The sequence below is a fragment of the Eleginops maclovinus genome, chromosome 16 (genome assembly GCF_036324505.1).
Source record: "Eleginops maclovinus isolate JMC-PN-2008 ecotype Puerto Natales chromosome 16, JC_Emac_rtc_rv5, whole genome shotgun sequence".
Classification (NCBI taxonomy): domain Eukaryota; kingdom Metazoa; phylum Chordata; class Actinopteri; order Perciformes; family Eleginopidae; genus Eleginops; species Eleginops maclovinus.
Window position 1 is genome coordinate 6,700,531 of NC_086364.1, and position 17,412 is coordinate 6,717,942.

Genomic DNA, 17,412 nt, shown 5'->3' on the forward strand with positions numbered 1-17,412 from the left:
CAGTTAAAATGAGCGATGCTGAGATGGAGATATTTGGGGTGGCTGCCCCTTACCTCCGCAAATCAGAGCGGGAGAGAATCGCAGCACAAAACATGCCGTTTGATGCCAAAACAGCAGTGTTTGTGCCCGACCCGAAGCAGGAGTATGTGAAGGGGAAGATCAGAAGCCAAGATGGATCCAACGTCACCGTGGAGACTGAGGACGCAAAGGTGGGTGCAGCCCTTTAAAAAAAAAAGTAACTCTGATATTTTTAGAGGATAAAAATGTTCAACCCAAAGAAATTGCAACAAAAATAAAAAGAAGTAATACTGTCTTCCACTTATTAGTTATAAGTTTTAACCAACAACAGTCCTGATAATAATATAATAACTACCAAATATTAATTTATTTCAGAGCCCTTTAAAGTTTTGTTAACATCATTTAACTTTTTCTTTGTTTAAATAAAAAACCTTTAGTAAAGATCACATTTTTAATATGTTTTATCGTAATTTCTAGGATTGAGAAAATGATTCTTAAAATAGCCAAATATAAAGTTTTGAAGCCAGGTCTCTGGAATGAAAGCATGCTATAATATAATGAATTATTTCATGCTTTAATGCAATACAAAAATCATTTTGATAAGTTTCAGTTGTGACATTTTTGCCTATTTAAATTATAGGTGTTGACGTTGAACTTGCCAAATATACAGTATATATTTTTACACCCTTGCTACAATGTATGTTATATATCTGTTAAAATTCAAATAATTTTAAATGTCTCCAAAAGTTAAAGTCTTATCTAAAGATTGTAAAGTGAATGCATTAGCCTATAAATTAAATAACATCAGATTCTATCCTGTTTCCATCTATTCTACTGTATCAGTCAGCACTGGACCTTTGAATTCCTTCCTCAGATTGTCACGGTGCACCTGGACGACATCCGGCCCATGAACCCTCCGAAGTTTGACAAGCTGGAGGACATGGCTCTGCTCACACATCTGCACGAACCTGCCGTGCTCTTCAACCTCAAGGAGCGTTACGCCGCCTGGATGATCTACGTAATTACTGCAAACACATACATTTGTTTATGGTCCACATTTTATTTATCTGGATTTTACAGGGAAATTAACATCTTACGTCCTTCAGCACAATTCTTGATTTCTCAATCATGATTATTTTCCTCTCCTCACTTTCTGTCAGACCTACTCTGGGCTCTTCTGTGTGACTGTGAATCCCTATAAGTGGCTTCCAGTCTACAACCCAGAGGTGGTGTCCGGGTACCGTGGGAAGAAACGTCAGGAGGCCCCCCCGCACATCTTCTCCATATCTGACAGCGCTTACCAGTACATGCTCACAGGTCCGGGCTCACCATTACTATCTGGATGTGTTCGTATATGACGAATAATGCAAGCTTACTTGATAACATTTAAAATATCATAAGGATAGAATATCCTCTAACTCGTTATGGGATCTTTAACATCCTTACAATATTTTCTGCCAAAGTTTTTGCTTGCTATTTGAGTGCAAAAAACTCAAATAGTGACAAAGTGACATTTCTGCATTCAAAATCGAAAGATTTGAATTAAAATATATTTACCGACATCAAAAAACTCCTTTTTGCCAAATAGCCGTTATGCATATAGCATCATCTGAATGTAATTAGTTATTGATTGAAGTGTTTATCACTATAAATGACTAGAATTCTAAAATCCTGAGTTGTTTTATACTGCTGAGTAGCTTGTGAATTTAAACTTGCAAATAAGTATTTTACTTAATCAATTATAATACATTACACTGTTATAATAAGTTGATTATATAACATTTTTTTAAATGTAAAACACCAATGAATTAAAACAATTAAATAAATAAATTAAGCAAAGGAATAATGGTCTGATGTATTCAAGTACAAATGAAGGCAGAACATGGAAACATTAAAATAAAGTTCCTCAAGTTGTTCTTAAAGTTCTAGTAGTTAATGTTACTTCCTGACTTTTTGATTGAAGAAAATCTTAGTAACTTTCAAGACTCATTAAGTTTGATTGTTAAATATGTAGCCATTTGTCTTCTCAATTGTATATAGCAAAGAAAAAAGCGTAGGACTTCAATCAAAAGTAATACTTCAGAAAAATAATTAAAATTGAACAACAAGTATTAGTTACATTTAACCAAAATGATGTAGCATCTTCAATCTAAAACTAACTGAAAGCTTGTTTGAAAGCAAAATGAAAAGATATGACACTTCAAATACAGGCAAAAGCCAAATCCAATCCCAAAGTTGACCAGTTTATTTTCTGTTCAACAGATCGAGAGAACCAGTCAATCCTGATCACGTAAGTACCATTTGTATGTGCCGTTAAACAATGGGCAGCAATATACTTTAATTTCTCAACCCTAATCTCATGCCTACCCTCTTTCAGTGGAGAATCTGGTGCTGGGAAGACCGTCAACACCAAGAGAGTCATCCAGTACTTTGCAACAATTGCATCAGTCGGAGACTCGAGCAAGAAAGAGCAACTTCCTGGAAAAATGCAGGTTCAGTCCATTTCTATCAATTCATAACATTGTACTAGTTAGATATTTTTGAAATGTTTTGTACTGTCATACAAAGACATATCCCAAATTCCTTATCTAAAAACCTTTAACTGACTTTAAGTTTTCCACATTTTTTGAGTTCACAGGGGAATCTGGAAGATCAGATCATCCAGGCCAACCCTCTGCTCGAAGCTTTTGGGAATGCCAAGACTGTGAGGAACGACAACTCCTCTCGCTTTGTAAGTCCAACTTTGATTGGTACGGAAGCTCAAATGTTTACACCTAAAACCTTAAAGAGGTAGAAACTAGAAACATTATATTTTGCGGGACAAAAACTGGAAATCGTAAGCAAATGTTTCGCTTTAGTTACAGTAATTTGACACATTATTTTCACCGAAGATTTTGATCAATTAACACAAAATGTGGTATAAAGCCATAATATACCAGTATTTTACTAATGTACTTTTCTAACTTTTTCACCATTGGTTCTCAGTTTCCATATATCAAAGCATGTGACAACAATTGCAAATCATTTTTCAAATGTAACAACTTTTTTAGGGAAAGTTCATTCGCATCCACTTTGGAACAAAGGGGAAGTTGGCATCAGCTGATATTGAAACGTGTAAGTGTGCTTATATATTGGTGTCTATGTTATATTCTACTGTTATATACATTAAATCTAACTTATATTTATTTTACTTAGACCTTTTGGAAAAATCCAGAGTGACCTTTCAGTTGCCGGCAGAGAGGAGCTACCACATCTTCTATCAGATCATGTCGAACAAGAAGCCAGAATTAATCGGTAAAACAGTTTTTTTATTTTTTATTTGATGTCGCACTGAACAGGCACAAAGAAATCCAAACTTTCTCTGTTTCATTTCAGACATGATGCTGATTACCACCAACCCGTACGACTACCCTTTCATCAGCCAGGGGGAACTCACTGTGCTGAGCATCGACGACACAGAGGAGCTGATGGCCACTGATGTGAGTGCACCTGCGTCAAAGAATAATAAATAAAACATGCAAAACTTCAACAAAGTATTAGTTTTCTTGTTATTAATATGAATAAATATGATTTGTGTATGTATTTATTTAATAGTGTTTTTGTTCCCCAACCACTTGTTATTACTTTCCTTACTTTTGTCATTATTAGTTCGATTTTTGTATATAATTTTAAATAGAGTGAATGAGCGTTAATCAATAATATAAATTCATGTTATATTGAAAATGATAATCAGTTAGAAAAATGTGCATGTAATCAAAGTACGAAGTTTCAAAATCCATGTCTGTTCCTCAGAGTGCCATCGACATCTTGGGGTTCAACACGGAGGAAAAGGTCGGCATCTACAAGCTGACCGGTGCTGTGATGCATTATGGGAACATGAAGTTCAAGCAGAAGCAGCGGGAGGAGCAGGCGGAGCCCGACGGCACAGAGGGTGAGACTTCCAAGCTCAATTTAAACTAAATAAGGGTTGCAGGATACATTTTACAAGCCACATTATTCATATATGTGGTTTCTGTCCCACAGTGGCTGACAAAGTGGCCTACCTGATGGGCCTGAACTCTGCAGATCTGCTGAAGGCTCTCTGCTATCCCAGAGTGAAGGTGGGGAATGAGTATGTCACCAAAGGACAGACTCCTCAGCAGGTACAGTGTGTTCATACATTTGAAAAAAATAATTCTATTGAAATAATGTTTGAATATGAGAATATACTATGAAAACTTGTTCCCCCACTGATACAGGTGAACAACGCCATGGGGGCTCTGTCTAAGGCGGTGTATGAGAAGCTGTTCCTGTGGATGGTCACCAGGATCAACCAGCAGCTGGACACCAAACTACCAAGACAGCATTTCATTGGCGTCCTGGACATAGCAGGGTTTGAGATTTTTGAGGTAAACAGGATTCACTTCAAAATAACATGGAGCAAATATTCGTGAAATGATGTCTCTATTTTTTTAACCATTGTTGTTCATTCCAGATGAACAGCCTGGAGCAAATGTGCATCAACTTCACCAACGAGAAGCTGCAACAGTTTTTCAACCACCACATGTTTGTGTTGGAGCAAGAGGAGTACAAGAAGGAAGGGATTGTGTGGGAGTTCATTGACTTTGGTATGGACTTAGCAGCCTGCATTGAGCTCATTGAAAAGGTGTGTCATTTTTTTTTTCTTACTTTATTTAGAACAATTGGTACATTGCAGATTCTTGTAGGATTAGTTTGCATTATAAACAGATTAAAAGCAGCAAGGCAGTATTGAACATAAAAAATAAGTAAAGGATAAACCCACTGTGACTAAATAATATAGTATAATTTAGTCAAAGTTTTTAATTTATAAAAACTTTGACTAAATTATACTACATGGGAGAACTGGTATGCTTCAAACGGTGCAACATGTTTCAACATTATACCCAGCCGTTATCTTATTCCAACACTAATCACTTCTTCCTTGCAGCCAATGGGCATTTTCTCTATTCTCGAAGAAGAGTGCATGTTTCCAAAGGCTACAGATGGCTCCTTCAAGAACAAGCTGTACGACCAACACCTGGGGAAGAACAGCATATTCCAGAAGCCCAAGCCCTCCAAAGGAAAGGCTGAAGCCCACTTCTCCCTGGTGCATTACGCCGGCACTGTAGACTACAACCTGAGCGGCTGGCTGGAGAAGAACAAAGACCCGCTCAACGACACCGTGGTGCAGCTTTACCAGAAAGCTTCCCTGAAGCTGCTCTCACAGCTCTTTGCAACGTACTCTGCTGCTGACGGTCAGTTCACCTTTAGTTAATGACATCATGTTGTTTGTACATGAACAGTGGAAGAAGTACTTTTTATTTTATTTAGTAATACCATGTAGGAATAAGTTGCACGCAAATGTCCTGCGTTTAAAATGTGTTTTATGTAAAAGTCTAAAAGTACAAGCATCCAAATATACAAAAAAAATATATAGAAAAAGTAATAATTCTGCATAACAGCACATTTGAGAACAACACATTTAATTTTTTTAGATTATACTAACTAATGTATTCATGTGTTTATCATTTCTTATTGTAGCTGATGGAAGTAAGAGAAGTGCCAAGAAAAAAGGATCTTCTTTTCAGACGGTTTCTGCACTTTTCAGGGTAATTATCAATAATAATGGATTTATTTCTCATAGCCTCGTAAGGTGGTAAAAGTTACTAAAACTATTTAAATTTTCCATTTTTTGAATAGTTCCTTTGATACAAATAAAAATATTGTTGATAAATTAAAAGTCCCGTTTTTTTATACAGAACAATTGCATGTCAAGAGACAATAATCTGTTTACCTCTTGCAGGAAAACCTGAATAAACTGATGGCCAACCTGCGCTCAACACATCCACACTTTGTGAGATGCATCATCCCCAATGAAACCAAGACACCAGGTAAGAAGAAATATTTTCATTCTCAAGTTAAAGGAACACGATTTATCCTAACGTCACACACGTAGAAAAGTGTAAATTAGTCAACTTTAGGTGCTTGTATATGGATTTTGTTACAGTCAGACAAGCTGTTTCCCTTTATTTTCATTATGCTACGCTAAGCTAACGAGCTGCTAGCTCCGGCTACATATTCACTGAAAGTAATGAAAGTTATATTGATTTCTAACTCTTTTAAATAAATCAAATACATGTATATCTTCTATGACTTCCTTTACGAAATTGTTTGAACAACAAAAACCCCTTAAAATAATAACTTTAGTGTTATATAAAATAGAGGAAATGGGAGGTCACCAAATTTAAAGGCTGAAACAATGAAAGCATGTTCTGACATTTTTACATGAAAGAGCTAAAACAAAACATAAACATTTAAAATAGATGATAATTTCTATGCACCATACAATTAGTCTACCAATTATAACAGGTCTAATATAAATCAAATTGTATTCATCTTAACACAAAATAAACATTTGTTGAACAATTCCTTCCTTTGTATTTTCCACGTAGGCTCCATGGATCACCACCTGGTCCTTCACCAGCTGCGCTGTAACGGCGTGTTGGAAGGAATCAGGATCTGCAGGAAAGGATTTCCCAGCCGGATCCTCTATGGGGATTTCAGGCAGAGGTAACTCACAACAAACTTGGTTTGTGTTTTATTTGTTCTTTATGTTATTTACTACTTTCTGTTTGAAAATGTACTCTGTGTGACAGATACAGGATTTTGAACGCCAGTGCGATCCCGGAGGGGCAGTTTATCGACAGTAAAAAGGCTTCAGAGAAACTGCTGTCCTCTATCGATGTGGACCATGCCCAGTATCGATTTGGATACACAAAGGTATCACTAAAATATCACATTGTTTATCTCTGTTTTTTTTGTATTTCTTAGTTATCAGACATAAACAGGGTCTTGCTTCTCAAAATGAACCTGTGAATTACTCTGAACCAGGCTTGGAAAAATAAAATACAGTACATCTGCATACAGTTAATTACAGGCAGTTATTTGTGGGAGATCTTTAATAAAAATGAAGAACAACGTTAATTAAGATTAACTTGAGCTGTCCTTTTTTATATGCCATTGCTTTTGTACTTTTAATTGAGTAAGATCACTGCAGTAATTAATGTAGAGAATACATTTGAAATACCTTTTAAAATATAAAATGGGAACGTGTAGAATAAACTTTAAGCTTTTCAGAATAGATCAAACCTAGCATTAACTTCAACTTTGATTTAATTCCCTACATTTCCACTTATACACAAATCTTCCTTTTCCCCTTATCCTAGGCTCTAATCCTCTTCCTAACGTTTATTCTGATCATCCAGGTGTTTTTCAAAGCCGGCCTGCTGGGTCTCCTGGAGGAGATGAGGGATGAGCGTCTGGCTGTGCTGATGACTCGAATCCAGGCCGTTTCCAGAGGTTACGTCACCAGGCTGTGGCTCAAGGAGATGACAAAGAAAAGGTCTACTAACTTATGCATTCATTTTATATACTGTACATGTGATTGAACAGAGCTACCAGAGATGTCGAGGAAATATAGGGGATTATAGGGAACTTAACAGAATTAAAGCAAAATTAAAACATACGTATAGAATAATTCAATTTAAAATCTCAAAGATCTCTGTTTCATTGTCTTTGTTGGCACCTAGGGCAATAAGTGGTAAATACATGTGTGTTTTGGGATCTCACTTGAAAATACTTAACATTTTTAACAACTATTTGATGGATTGTCATGAAATATTCAAACATTTATGTTCCTCTCAGGATAAATGCTTATGCTTTTCCATTAGCGCCACTAGTTAATTTATCAAACCCTTTGCTTAAGCCTCAGCTATGCTTTGCTTTGAGTTCTAACTAGCCAATGTTAGCATGCTAACAGGCTATGCTAAGAAAGAGAATATGGTAATCTTTATACTTGCCATCAACATGTTAGTCTGGTTAGACTGTTAGCATGCTGGTACTTAGCTAACATATTTACTACATTCAGGCATTTTAGGCAGTAAAAATGCTTTTTATGAAAATATGGAAAACCTTAATAATCCTTGTATTATTTTGCGATTTCACTCCACAGAGAGTCCATTTACATCATCCAGTACAACATCCGTTCCTTCATGAATGTGAAGAACTGGCCTTGGATGAGACTCTTCTTCAAGATAAAGCCTCTGTTAAGAAGCGCAGAGGCCGAGAAGGAGATGCAGAACATGAAGGAGGCGTTCTCACGACTCAAAGAGGAGTTTGCAAAGTCAGAGGCAAGGAGGAAGGAGCTGGAAGAGAAAACGGTCATGCTCTTCCAGGAGAAGAACGACCTTTACCTTCAAATCCAAGCAGTACGTAAACAACGGAGTGGTGTGCCTTTATGAATAAAGTAATTAGGAGAAACAGCACTTGTGTCTTCTTTTAACTACGTAATCAATAGGGATGTAAGATAAGAAAATGTATTCATACAGGGAAATTTGACGTGGCAGGGGGAAAATTCAACAAAGTAAAAGATTATAAATAGGAACAGAGCAGATGGTGGTAAACTAACTGTATTTAGGTTAATGGCACATATAAGAAGGGATATGCTTTTTAGAAAATAATGTATGAATACTAACAATTATTATACGACACGAAAAGCTTTTAAAAATAGATAGTAAATAATTCCAAATTATAAAAAAAATAATACACAATATTACAAACAAATAAAAACATTTCTAAATGACTTATAAAACAACTCTAGATACACATTGGTAGGTACGAAATTATCATTTACATTTTTTTTAATAGCAAACAATCTAATTATTGGAAACTATGTATAAAGCATTAAAAAGGAGGCTTTAATGGCAAGAAGAATAACCATCATCTTAACCCAGTTTCACTTTTACAGCACTTAATAATATATTTTATAATGTACTCCTCAGGAAAGGGAGAACCTGTGCGATGCCGAGGAGAGGTGCGAAGGTCTGATAAAGAGCAAGATCCACCTGGAGGCCAAAGTCAAAGACATCTCCGAGAGGATGGAGGAAGAGGAGGATATCAATGCAGAAATCACTGCGAAGAGGAGGAAGCTGGAGGATGAATGCACAGAGCTCAAGAGAGACATCGACGACCTGGAGCTCACCATCGCTAAAGTGGAGAAGGAGAAATACGCCACGGAAAATAAGGTGCCTCTGATGATTTCATTTAAACAGCTTTTGGTTTTGTGGAGATCTGGTGGAATAAAAACTACAATATTTACCTCTGAGAAGTAGAGGTGTACAAAAATACATTCAAAACTAACAGTATAGTGCTTCTTTTCTAAGGTAAAAAACTTGGTAGAGGAGCTCAGTACTCTTGAGGAAAAACTGCTGAAGTCTTCAAAGGAGATCCGAGCTTTGCAGGAGGTGCACCAGCAGACGTTAGACGACCTCCAGGCTGAGGAAGACAAAGTGAACACTCTGGTGAAGACCAAAATCAAACTGGAGCAACAGGTTGATGACGTGAGTCCGGACCACAAAATCTGTGTCTTAATTAGATTGTCAAGGTTGTTGGTGTGAGATACATATCTATAGTTTGCATAATATTGCTTCCTTGTGTCCTGCAGCTGGAGGGCTCACTGGAGCAGGAGAAGAAGGTGAGTGCAGACTTGGAGAGATTCAGGAGAAAACTTGAGGGGGATCTGAAGCTGTCCCAAGAAACCATCATGGACCTGGAGAATGAAAGACAACAAACGGAGGAGAGACTGAAAAAGTATGTTGTCTGGTGATTCCTTATTACTCCTCAAACATAAAATGGATAAAATGACTTTTCTTAACTGAACATTTTGTAAGGGTGATACTTTTGCCTTTTTGCTAAGAGGAGATTTACACCAATCTCATGTATTCAGTCTGTATCTGCAGTCATTTAACTCACCTTAGAACAAAAATAGTTTGAAATGTGAAGCCTGGTTCTGTTCATCAATGTATCGCTGTCACAGTACCAGACTTTCGCTACACGGTTATCACAGCGGCAGATTGTTGTTACGTTATTTGTAGAAAATGATAATTATGCTACTAGTCTTCATCTTTATCTTTTGATTTAAAGTTGTTCTCTTTTTTGGGGAAATGAACAAACACTCATTTGTGTAAGGGGTGTTGGGGGAGTTAGAAAAAAGCGATATATATTGAGGGATATGTAATAATTGAAAAGGATTTGAAAGAAATTGGAGCTAGATAATTTTACATGATATAATAATTTCATATTATAACTTTGATACAACTATTTCATTTTACATTTATCCTCCATTCAGTTTATCAAAACACCCCCTAGCCCAAAAGGAACAATGTTAGCCCAGACAAATAAATAGCTGTGTACAATGTCTCAAATATCTATAAAGTCTACTTACAAATCAAAGTGTCGCAATTACATTTCTCAGCTCTCAGAAATAAGTATTGAATACTTACATAAAGCACAATAGCAGAGGCCTGGGCTCTAAAATTTGCCTACCAGATCCAATAAATCTAACTATTTAACACATGTACAGTACAGTAGTTTGTTTAATCCTCACGAAATCGTCTTCATTTTTCAGAGCAGCAATCTAGATATTGTGTTAAGAAAAAGCTAAATGACTTCTTGCTCCAGCTACAAATCAGAATATGTTCCCAAATGTTGGAAAATATGTATAAAAATCTTGTTTTTAAGTGTTTTTTAGGCATGGAAATATGTTATGTGCTCAAAAAAATGAACTCTTTACAGAAAGGACTTTGAAATCAGCAATCTGCAGAGCAAAGTCGATGTTGAGCAAGTCCTGATGATCCAACTCCAAAAGAAAATTAAAGAGTTACAGGTATGATTTATAACATCGTAGATCTTTTACAATGCATTTTCTTTACTAGCATAAGAAATGTAACAGGTTAAAAACATTTTCCCTGTAGACTCGAACTGAAGAGCTGGAAGAAGAAATAGAGTCAGAGCGTTCATCTCGAGCCAAAGTGGAGAAGCAGCGGTGCGATCTGTCCCGAGAGCTAGAGGAGATTAGCGAGAGGCTGGATGAGGCCGGAGGAGCCACTGCCGCTCAGGCCGAGTTAAACAAAAAGCGGGATGCCGATTTCCAGAGGCTGCGTCGTGATCTGGAGGAATCCACCCTGCAGCACGACTCAATCGCCGCAACTCTGCGCAAGAAACAGGCCGACAGTGTGGCCGAACTAAGCGAGCAGATTGAAAACCTCCAGAGAGTCAAGCAGAAACTGGAGAAGGAGAAGAGTGAGCTGAAGATGGAAATTGACGACATGACGAGCAACACGGAGAGTGTCCTGAAAAGCAAGGTAAAAGATCTCCAGTGATGACAACGTTTTTTCTTATCTACGCTCATCTTTTGATACCTATAATTTATGTTAAATATTTCAGGCTCATTTGGAGAAGCTGTGCAGGAGCCTTGAAGACCAGATGAATGAATATAAAACCAAATCAGACGAAGCCCAGAGGTCTCTGAGTGATTACACCATGCTCAGTGCTCGTCAACAAACTGAAAATGGTACATTTCTTAATGTGAACTCTTTTATAAGATCCATTAAGATGGTGGTATATCTGATTTTGTTTCCTTGTTTACTTCAAACAGGGGAGCTAACACGTATGCTGGAGGAGAAAGAGATCACTCTGTCGCAGCTGAACAGAGTCAAAAACGTCGGAGGTCAACAGATTGAAGAGTTGAAGAGACTCTTGGATGAGGAAACCAAGGTCTGGAGACACAGTTAAAATCTCATATACGTTCTGTTAAAGTCACTTCAATTAATCATAGAAGCAAAGATCCATACAATAGCTAATACACAGAATTCGTTTGAGGTATCTCTAATGTCAAAGGAGACCAAAAGAAAGCAATATAGGCAAAAATAATAAATCTGCAACAATTGCCCCCATCACCTTTTCCTGTCTATCTTTGGCTTAATGGTAAAAAAAAAAATACCATTCAGTAAACTACTGATATTAGATTAGTTGTGTTATTATTTTTGTAAGAAAACACCATCTGGTCCCAGCGACAATTTAAAGGGGCGCTATTATGCTAATGATACACAAAATACAAATATGAACCTGAAAATGAGCATAATAGGGCCCCTTAAATGCCTTTCTTTGCCTAGAGGGAAATAATAACAGCCATATTTGTTACAAATTGCTTACCCTTTGTAAACAAAATAACTCAAATCGCAAATTTTCTGAAAATTATTTGAGGATTAAATTACTTATTATAATATCCAATATTCATCCGTGAACCGCAACTTAAACTAAGGCAGAAATGCTCAACAGTTACATTGACTGCTTATTTTGCAAATAATATGTCTTGTAGCAAATAAAAAAATACCATATGGACATTAGGTTACAAACTAAACTATTTTAACAATCTTTTAACTAACTTGTTATATCTTGGAAAGCAGTTTTACTTTACACAATTAGACAGTGTTGTAATTCTAATTCTTTTTTTCAGACAAAGAATGCCCTGGCGCACGGTTTGCAGTCGTCTCGCCACGACTGCGAGCTGCTGAGGGAGCAGTACGAGGAGGAGCAGGAGGCCAAAGCCGAGCTGCAGCGCTGCATGTCTAAAGCCAACAGCGAGGTGTCTCAGTGGAGGACCAAATACGAGACGGACGCCATCCAACGCACCGAAGAGCTGGAGGAGGCTAAGTAAGAAATGTGCAGCATTTTTTTTAACTCACTGCTGATGCATTTCTTCCACTTTAACACAAGTTATGTCTGTTTTCCAAAAGGAAGAAGCTGGCCCAGCGGCTGCAGGAGTCTGAGGAAATGACAGAGGCAGCTAATGTCAAATGTGCATCTCTGGAAAAAACCAAGCTGAGGCTGCAGGCGGAGGTGGAGGATCTCATGGTGGAGCTGGAACGGTCAAATGCAGCCAATGCAGTGTTGGACAAGAAACAGAGAAACTTTGACAAGGTTTGTTAATTTCCTGCTCTTTTGTCCTCTTGTTTTAGGGTTTTATTAAACCAGTTTTTCTCCTCTTTTAGGTTCTGGTTGAATTTAAACAGAAATATGAGGAGAGTCAATCCGAACTGGAGGTTTCCCAGAGAGAGTCTCGAGTGTTGAGCACAGACCTTTTCAAACTGAAAAATTCCTACGAAGAGGCTTTGGATCATCTGGAGTCGATGAAAAGAGAGAATAAAAACCTTCAGCGTAAGAGCTCTGCTGCCAACAAATCATGCTTGTTTGTTTTGTAACTGAACCGCGATGATGATAAATATTTTTATTTACACTTCCAGAGGAGATTACAGAAATCACCGAGCAAGTTGGACAATCTACTAAAATATGTCATGAGCTGGAGAAAGCTACAAAGCAAGCCGAGCAGGAGAGGAGAGACACTCAGGCAACTCTAGAGGAAGTGGAGGTGTGTAGGTTTACCATGGTTCCTAGGTATATACATTCGTACTGAAGGAGCGATAAATACAGACTTTTGATGGCCTCTTTTCGTAGTCATCTTTGTCACTTTGTAGTCATTGTTTTGCCGCTTTATAGACATTTTGTGTGTTTTTGTGACCTTTTTGTTATCCTTTTGTACGAATTTGTATAACTTTGTAGTCATTTTGTGTCTCTGTGATCATTTTGTGTTCCTTGCTGTTCATTTTTGTAATATCGATCAGTGTCCCTTCTTTGTAACTATTTCAGTTTTTATATTGTTATTTTTTTCAGGAGTTATTTTGTCATTGTTTTTATGTCTCTTAGTGGTTGTTTTCTCCATTTGTATGATTATTGTGATTCTTGTTGTGTTTCTTTATGTTGATTTTAAGTTCTAAGTAGCATTTATAGGTGAAAGCCTTTTGGCCCTTGGGCTTGTGCCAGATAGGCCTTTCAATAAACCATCAATGGGTACTTCTTGAATGACAAATATTGATCCATTTTCATTATAAAAGACACAACCTTAAGCATTTTTTTCCCCCTTTGCAGTCCTCCCTGGAGCACGAGGAGGCAAAAATCCTGCACCTTCAACTGGAGCTGAACCAGATCAAGTCAGAGGTGGACAGAAAGGTGTCAGAGAAGGACGAAGAAATCGACCAGCTGAAGAGGACTCACCAGAGGACTTTGGAAACTCTGCAGAACACGCTGGACACCGAGACGCGCAGCAGGAACGACGCCATGCGGATGAAGAAGAAGATGGAGGGGGACCTGAACGAGATGGAGATCCAGCTAAGTCACGCCAACCGCCAGGCGTCCGAGGCCACCAAACAGCTGAGGAACCTACAGGCTCAGCTGAAGGTTGGTTAATGCACTGCTCAATTAAGTGATCTATGTAAGGGGACCCTACAGGCAAAACACATTGTAAATAACTGGTTCAATTTGAGATTCTTGGCTATTTTGCGTCCATAACATACAGTATATGCATAACTGAGTTCACCTACGTTCACCAAAGATAGCAATAAATTATCGCTCACATACAAATTATTGCATTCCATTTCAGAAAATGTGTTATACAAAAACATTTGCCTGAATATAAGTAATCACCTGGGTAACTTTCAAGGTGATCTCTATTATTTATTAATCGATATATCAGAGCCTGATTTATGTTACATTTTATTTAAAAAAGAGGGCAAAAATTGCTATTTTATTACTGTTAACAGTATTATAGGATATATTAAAAAACGTAATTTATATATAAAATACATAAACAACTGTATTAATGTAAGTGATCAACTTGGCAAGTTTCACGGTGATATATCTAGTAGTAAAAATAATTACCCTATCCACCTGTAGTTCCTACCGTTTGAAGCTCCAAGCCTTAACTTTCTGCTGCAGGATGTCCAGGTCCACCTGGATGAAGCGCTCCACTGTCAGGAGGACTTTAGGGAGCAGCTAGCCATCACAGAGCGTCGCACCAACCTCCTGATAGCCGAGAACGAGGAGATCAAGGCGGCGCTGGAGCAATCTGAGAGAAGTCGCAAGCTGGCTGAGCAGGAAGTGATCGACTTCAGCCAGAGGATTCAGCTGCTGCACGCTCAGGTTAGGACACGACGGTACCTGAAAGATATATAAGGAAACTGTATAGGGTAGAACTGGACAAGAAACAAGACATTTGGTTAGAGGAAACGCTTTGGAAGACACATACAGACCATACAGATACATGTGCAATCTCACACTAGTGACACCCAGGACTTTGTTCTACATGCCACTGCTAAATTGTACCGAGCAACGATCCAATAAGATCTAATGTGCATTGTGAGTTTTTCTTGTATTTGTTCAGGTTGGAAGTACTTCATGCTCTTACTTTGAAATGCGGAAACAATGTATCAATTGCTTTCAGAAAAGTAGATCTTCAGTCGTCCTATAGCGGATAGTTTGTTTTAAAACTCCTTATGTATAAAATGTGAAAGCAATAACAGAGGATTTAGATCAACAAATGAAAACTGTATTCACAAATTTGTGATTGAAAGTTGTAGATGTCAGAATCAATTTCCCAATTGATTTAATACATTTGAACTATTTACAGATTTTTTGGGAATCTTGTTTTACATTTACAGATGGATTGTTGATCTGACCACACAAATAATATTGAGACAAATCTACCTCCATTATCTCACAATTTTAATAAATGTGTCATATTTATATGATTTCTTCTGATCAGAACTCCAGCCTCATAAACACCAAGAAGAAGATGGAGTCTGATTTATCTCAGCTGCAGTCAGAGATGGAGGATTCCGTCCAGGACGCGAGGAACGCCGATGAGAAGGCCAAAAAATCCATCATGGATGTAAGTCCCATCCAAATTTGTATCAATATACTTGAAAGAGCTGTTTTAATTATGTTTTGCAGATAAATACTACATTTCCATACAGGCTGCCATGATGGCGGAGGAGCTGAAGAAGGAGCAGGACACCAGCGCTCACCTGGAGAGGATGAAGAAGAACCTGGAGGTGACCGTAAAGGATCTGCAGCAGCGTCTGGACGAAGCCGAGCAGCTGGCTCTGAAGGGAGGGAAAAAAGAGCTTCAAAAACTGGAAGCCAGGGTATGAATCAAAGAAGGATAAATTAAGGTAAAAATAGAACGAAATGTGCTTTAAAATAACTGTGTTTTTAAGGTACGTGAGCTGGAAAATGAATTGGACTCAGAACAGAAACGCAGCAGTGAGGCCATGAAAGGTGTGCGGAAATACGAGAGGAAAATGAAAGAGCTCACTTATCAGGTAAAATCCTGTCATATGACTGTGAGTGCCAACAGGTGAGATGTGCAAAAACTGAATAACACCCTCCAATGTTTCAGGGTGAGGAGGAGAAGAAGAGCGTGGCAAGGCTTCAGGATTTAGTCAACAAACTGCAGCTGAAAGTTAAAGTGTATAAGAGGCAGTGTGAGGAAGCGGTGAGTAAAAATACAAGTGTGAAATGTTCTGTGGACATAAAAAAAAAACAGTCTGACTTGTGGTATTTTCCATGACACTCAGGAGGAACAAACCGGCGTCCACTTGGCGAAAGCTCGAAAGGTGCAACATGAACTGGAGGAAGCGGAGGAACGAGCCGACGCGGCAGAATCCCAGTTGAATAAATTACGAGCAAAGAGCCGGGATGTTGTCGGTAAAGGGGAATAGAAATTTATATTGATTTTTGGTTTTAAACCTTATTCATCAAAAGGGATTTTTTTGGGCCTATTCATTTTACGGATTATTGTGGCTGTGCTTCTGCATATCACATATTTTGGCAATTTCTCCTATTTTACTTTCGAGGTTAAACCTTTAGTCCTATAATAGGTGTACATTGAAGTTTGTAGCCAAAATACAAACAATCAGTCCCTTACAGACAATAAGTGAAACCAATTACAACCATAATAAAATAATCCTACTTTTTAATTTGATACGGCTTTCAATCTAGAGCCCTACTGTACCGTCAAAATGGTATTACTTTATTATTTGTAACGAGATTGAGAATTTTTCACATGTTTGCCCTATGGGACAAATACATGCTATTTTCTTAGTGTCCACTAGAGTTGTTGCTGCTGTTTTATGTGTTTGATGCAAGTAACCATATCAATGTTGTTGCTTGTCGTTGACATACCCCGGGTTGTAAAAGATCCCCCTAGGATTTAGAATACATAAAATAATGACATTTAATGGTTTTCGTCTGTATTATTTACACAAATGGGCAGTTCAAGGGTGGAAATTCTGAAAATAAATGAATATTAAGCAGTTACAATCTGGACGTATATACAGTATATGCATGCTAAAAGAACATGTGGTTTAATTTGCATAATAAGAAAGATTTTGAGTCAGTTTAAGTGATAGTTGTCCAACTCATGGCAAAAATCTCATAAACTTACCTTCAAGTAACCTAAAATGTCATACAAGCAACTGACCTCATATGCTAAATTACATCATATTATTCCATTAAAGGGAAGGTTGCATTGTGGGAAATAAGGAGCCAGTCTATTAGTTTTTTACTGAAAAGCCAGTAGTTATTGAGATATTTCAGTATGGACGGACCAGACTCTTTGTCACCATCTCTATCTATATAAATATAGACTTGCTAGTGTGA

At 37.6% G+C, this 17,412-nt stretch overlaps 1 protein-coding gene across 1 annotated transcript; it reads left to right on the plus strand.

Moving 5' to 3' along the window:
- The first annotated feature begins 8 nt into the window (after positions 1-8).
- Positions 9-16,991, plus strand: LOC134878502 (myosin heavy chain, skeletal muscle, adult-like). The gene is made up of 38 exons (XM_063904569.1): positions 9-209; positions 893-1,036; positions 1,179-1,335; positions 2,281-2,308; positions 2,396-2,510; positions 2,657-2,749; positions 3,069-3,132; positions 3,214-3,312; positions 3,394-3,497; positions 3,811-3,949; positions 4,042-4,160; positions 4,257-4,406; positions 4,493-4,663; positions 4,967-5,273; positions 5,560-5,627; positions 5,822-5,909; positions 6,471-6,588; positions 6,675-6,798; positions 7,284-7,420; positions 8,030-8,285; positions 8,859-9,101; positions 9,240-9,416; positions 9,521-9,666; positions 10,651-10,741; positions 10,830-11,219; positions 11,302-11,428; positions 11,513-11,631; positions 12,374-12,570; positions 12,654-12,837; positions 12,909-13,074; positions 13,161-13,285; positions 13,843-14,151; positions 14,689-14,892; positions 15,515-15,640; positions 15,726-15,896; positions 15,969-16,073; positions 16,151-16,246; positions 16,329-16,991. The coding sequence occupies exons 1-38, from the start codon at positions 9-11 to the stop codon at positions 16,470-16,472; spliced, it is 5,802 nt and encodes a 1,933-aa protein (XP_063760639.1). The 3' UTR covers positions 16,473-16,991.
- The last annotated feature ends 421 nt before the right edge of the window (positions 16,992-17,412 follow it).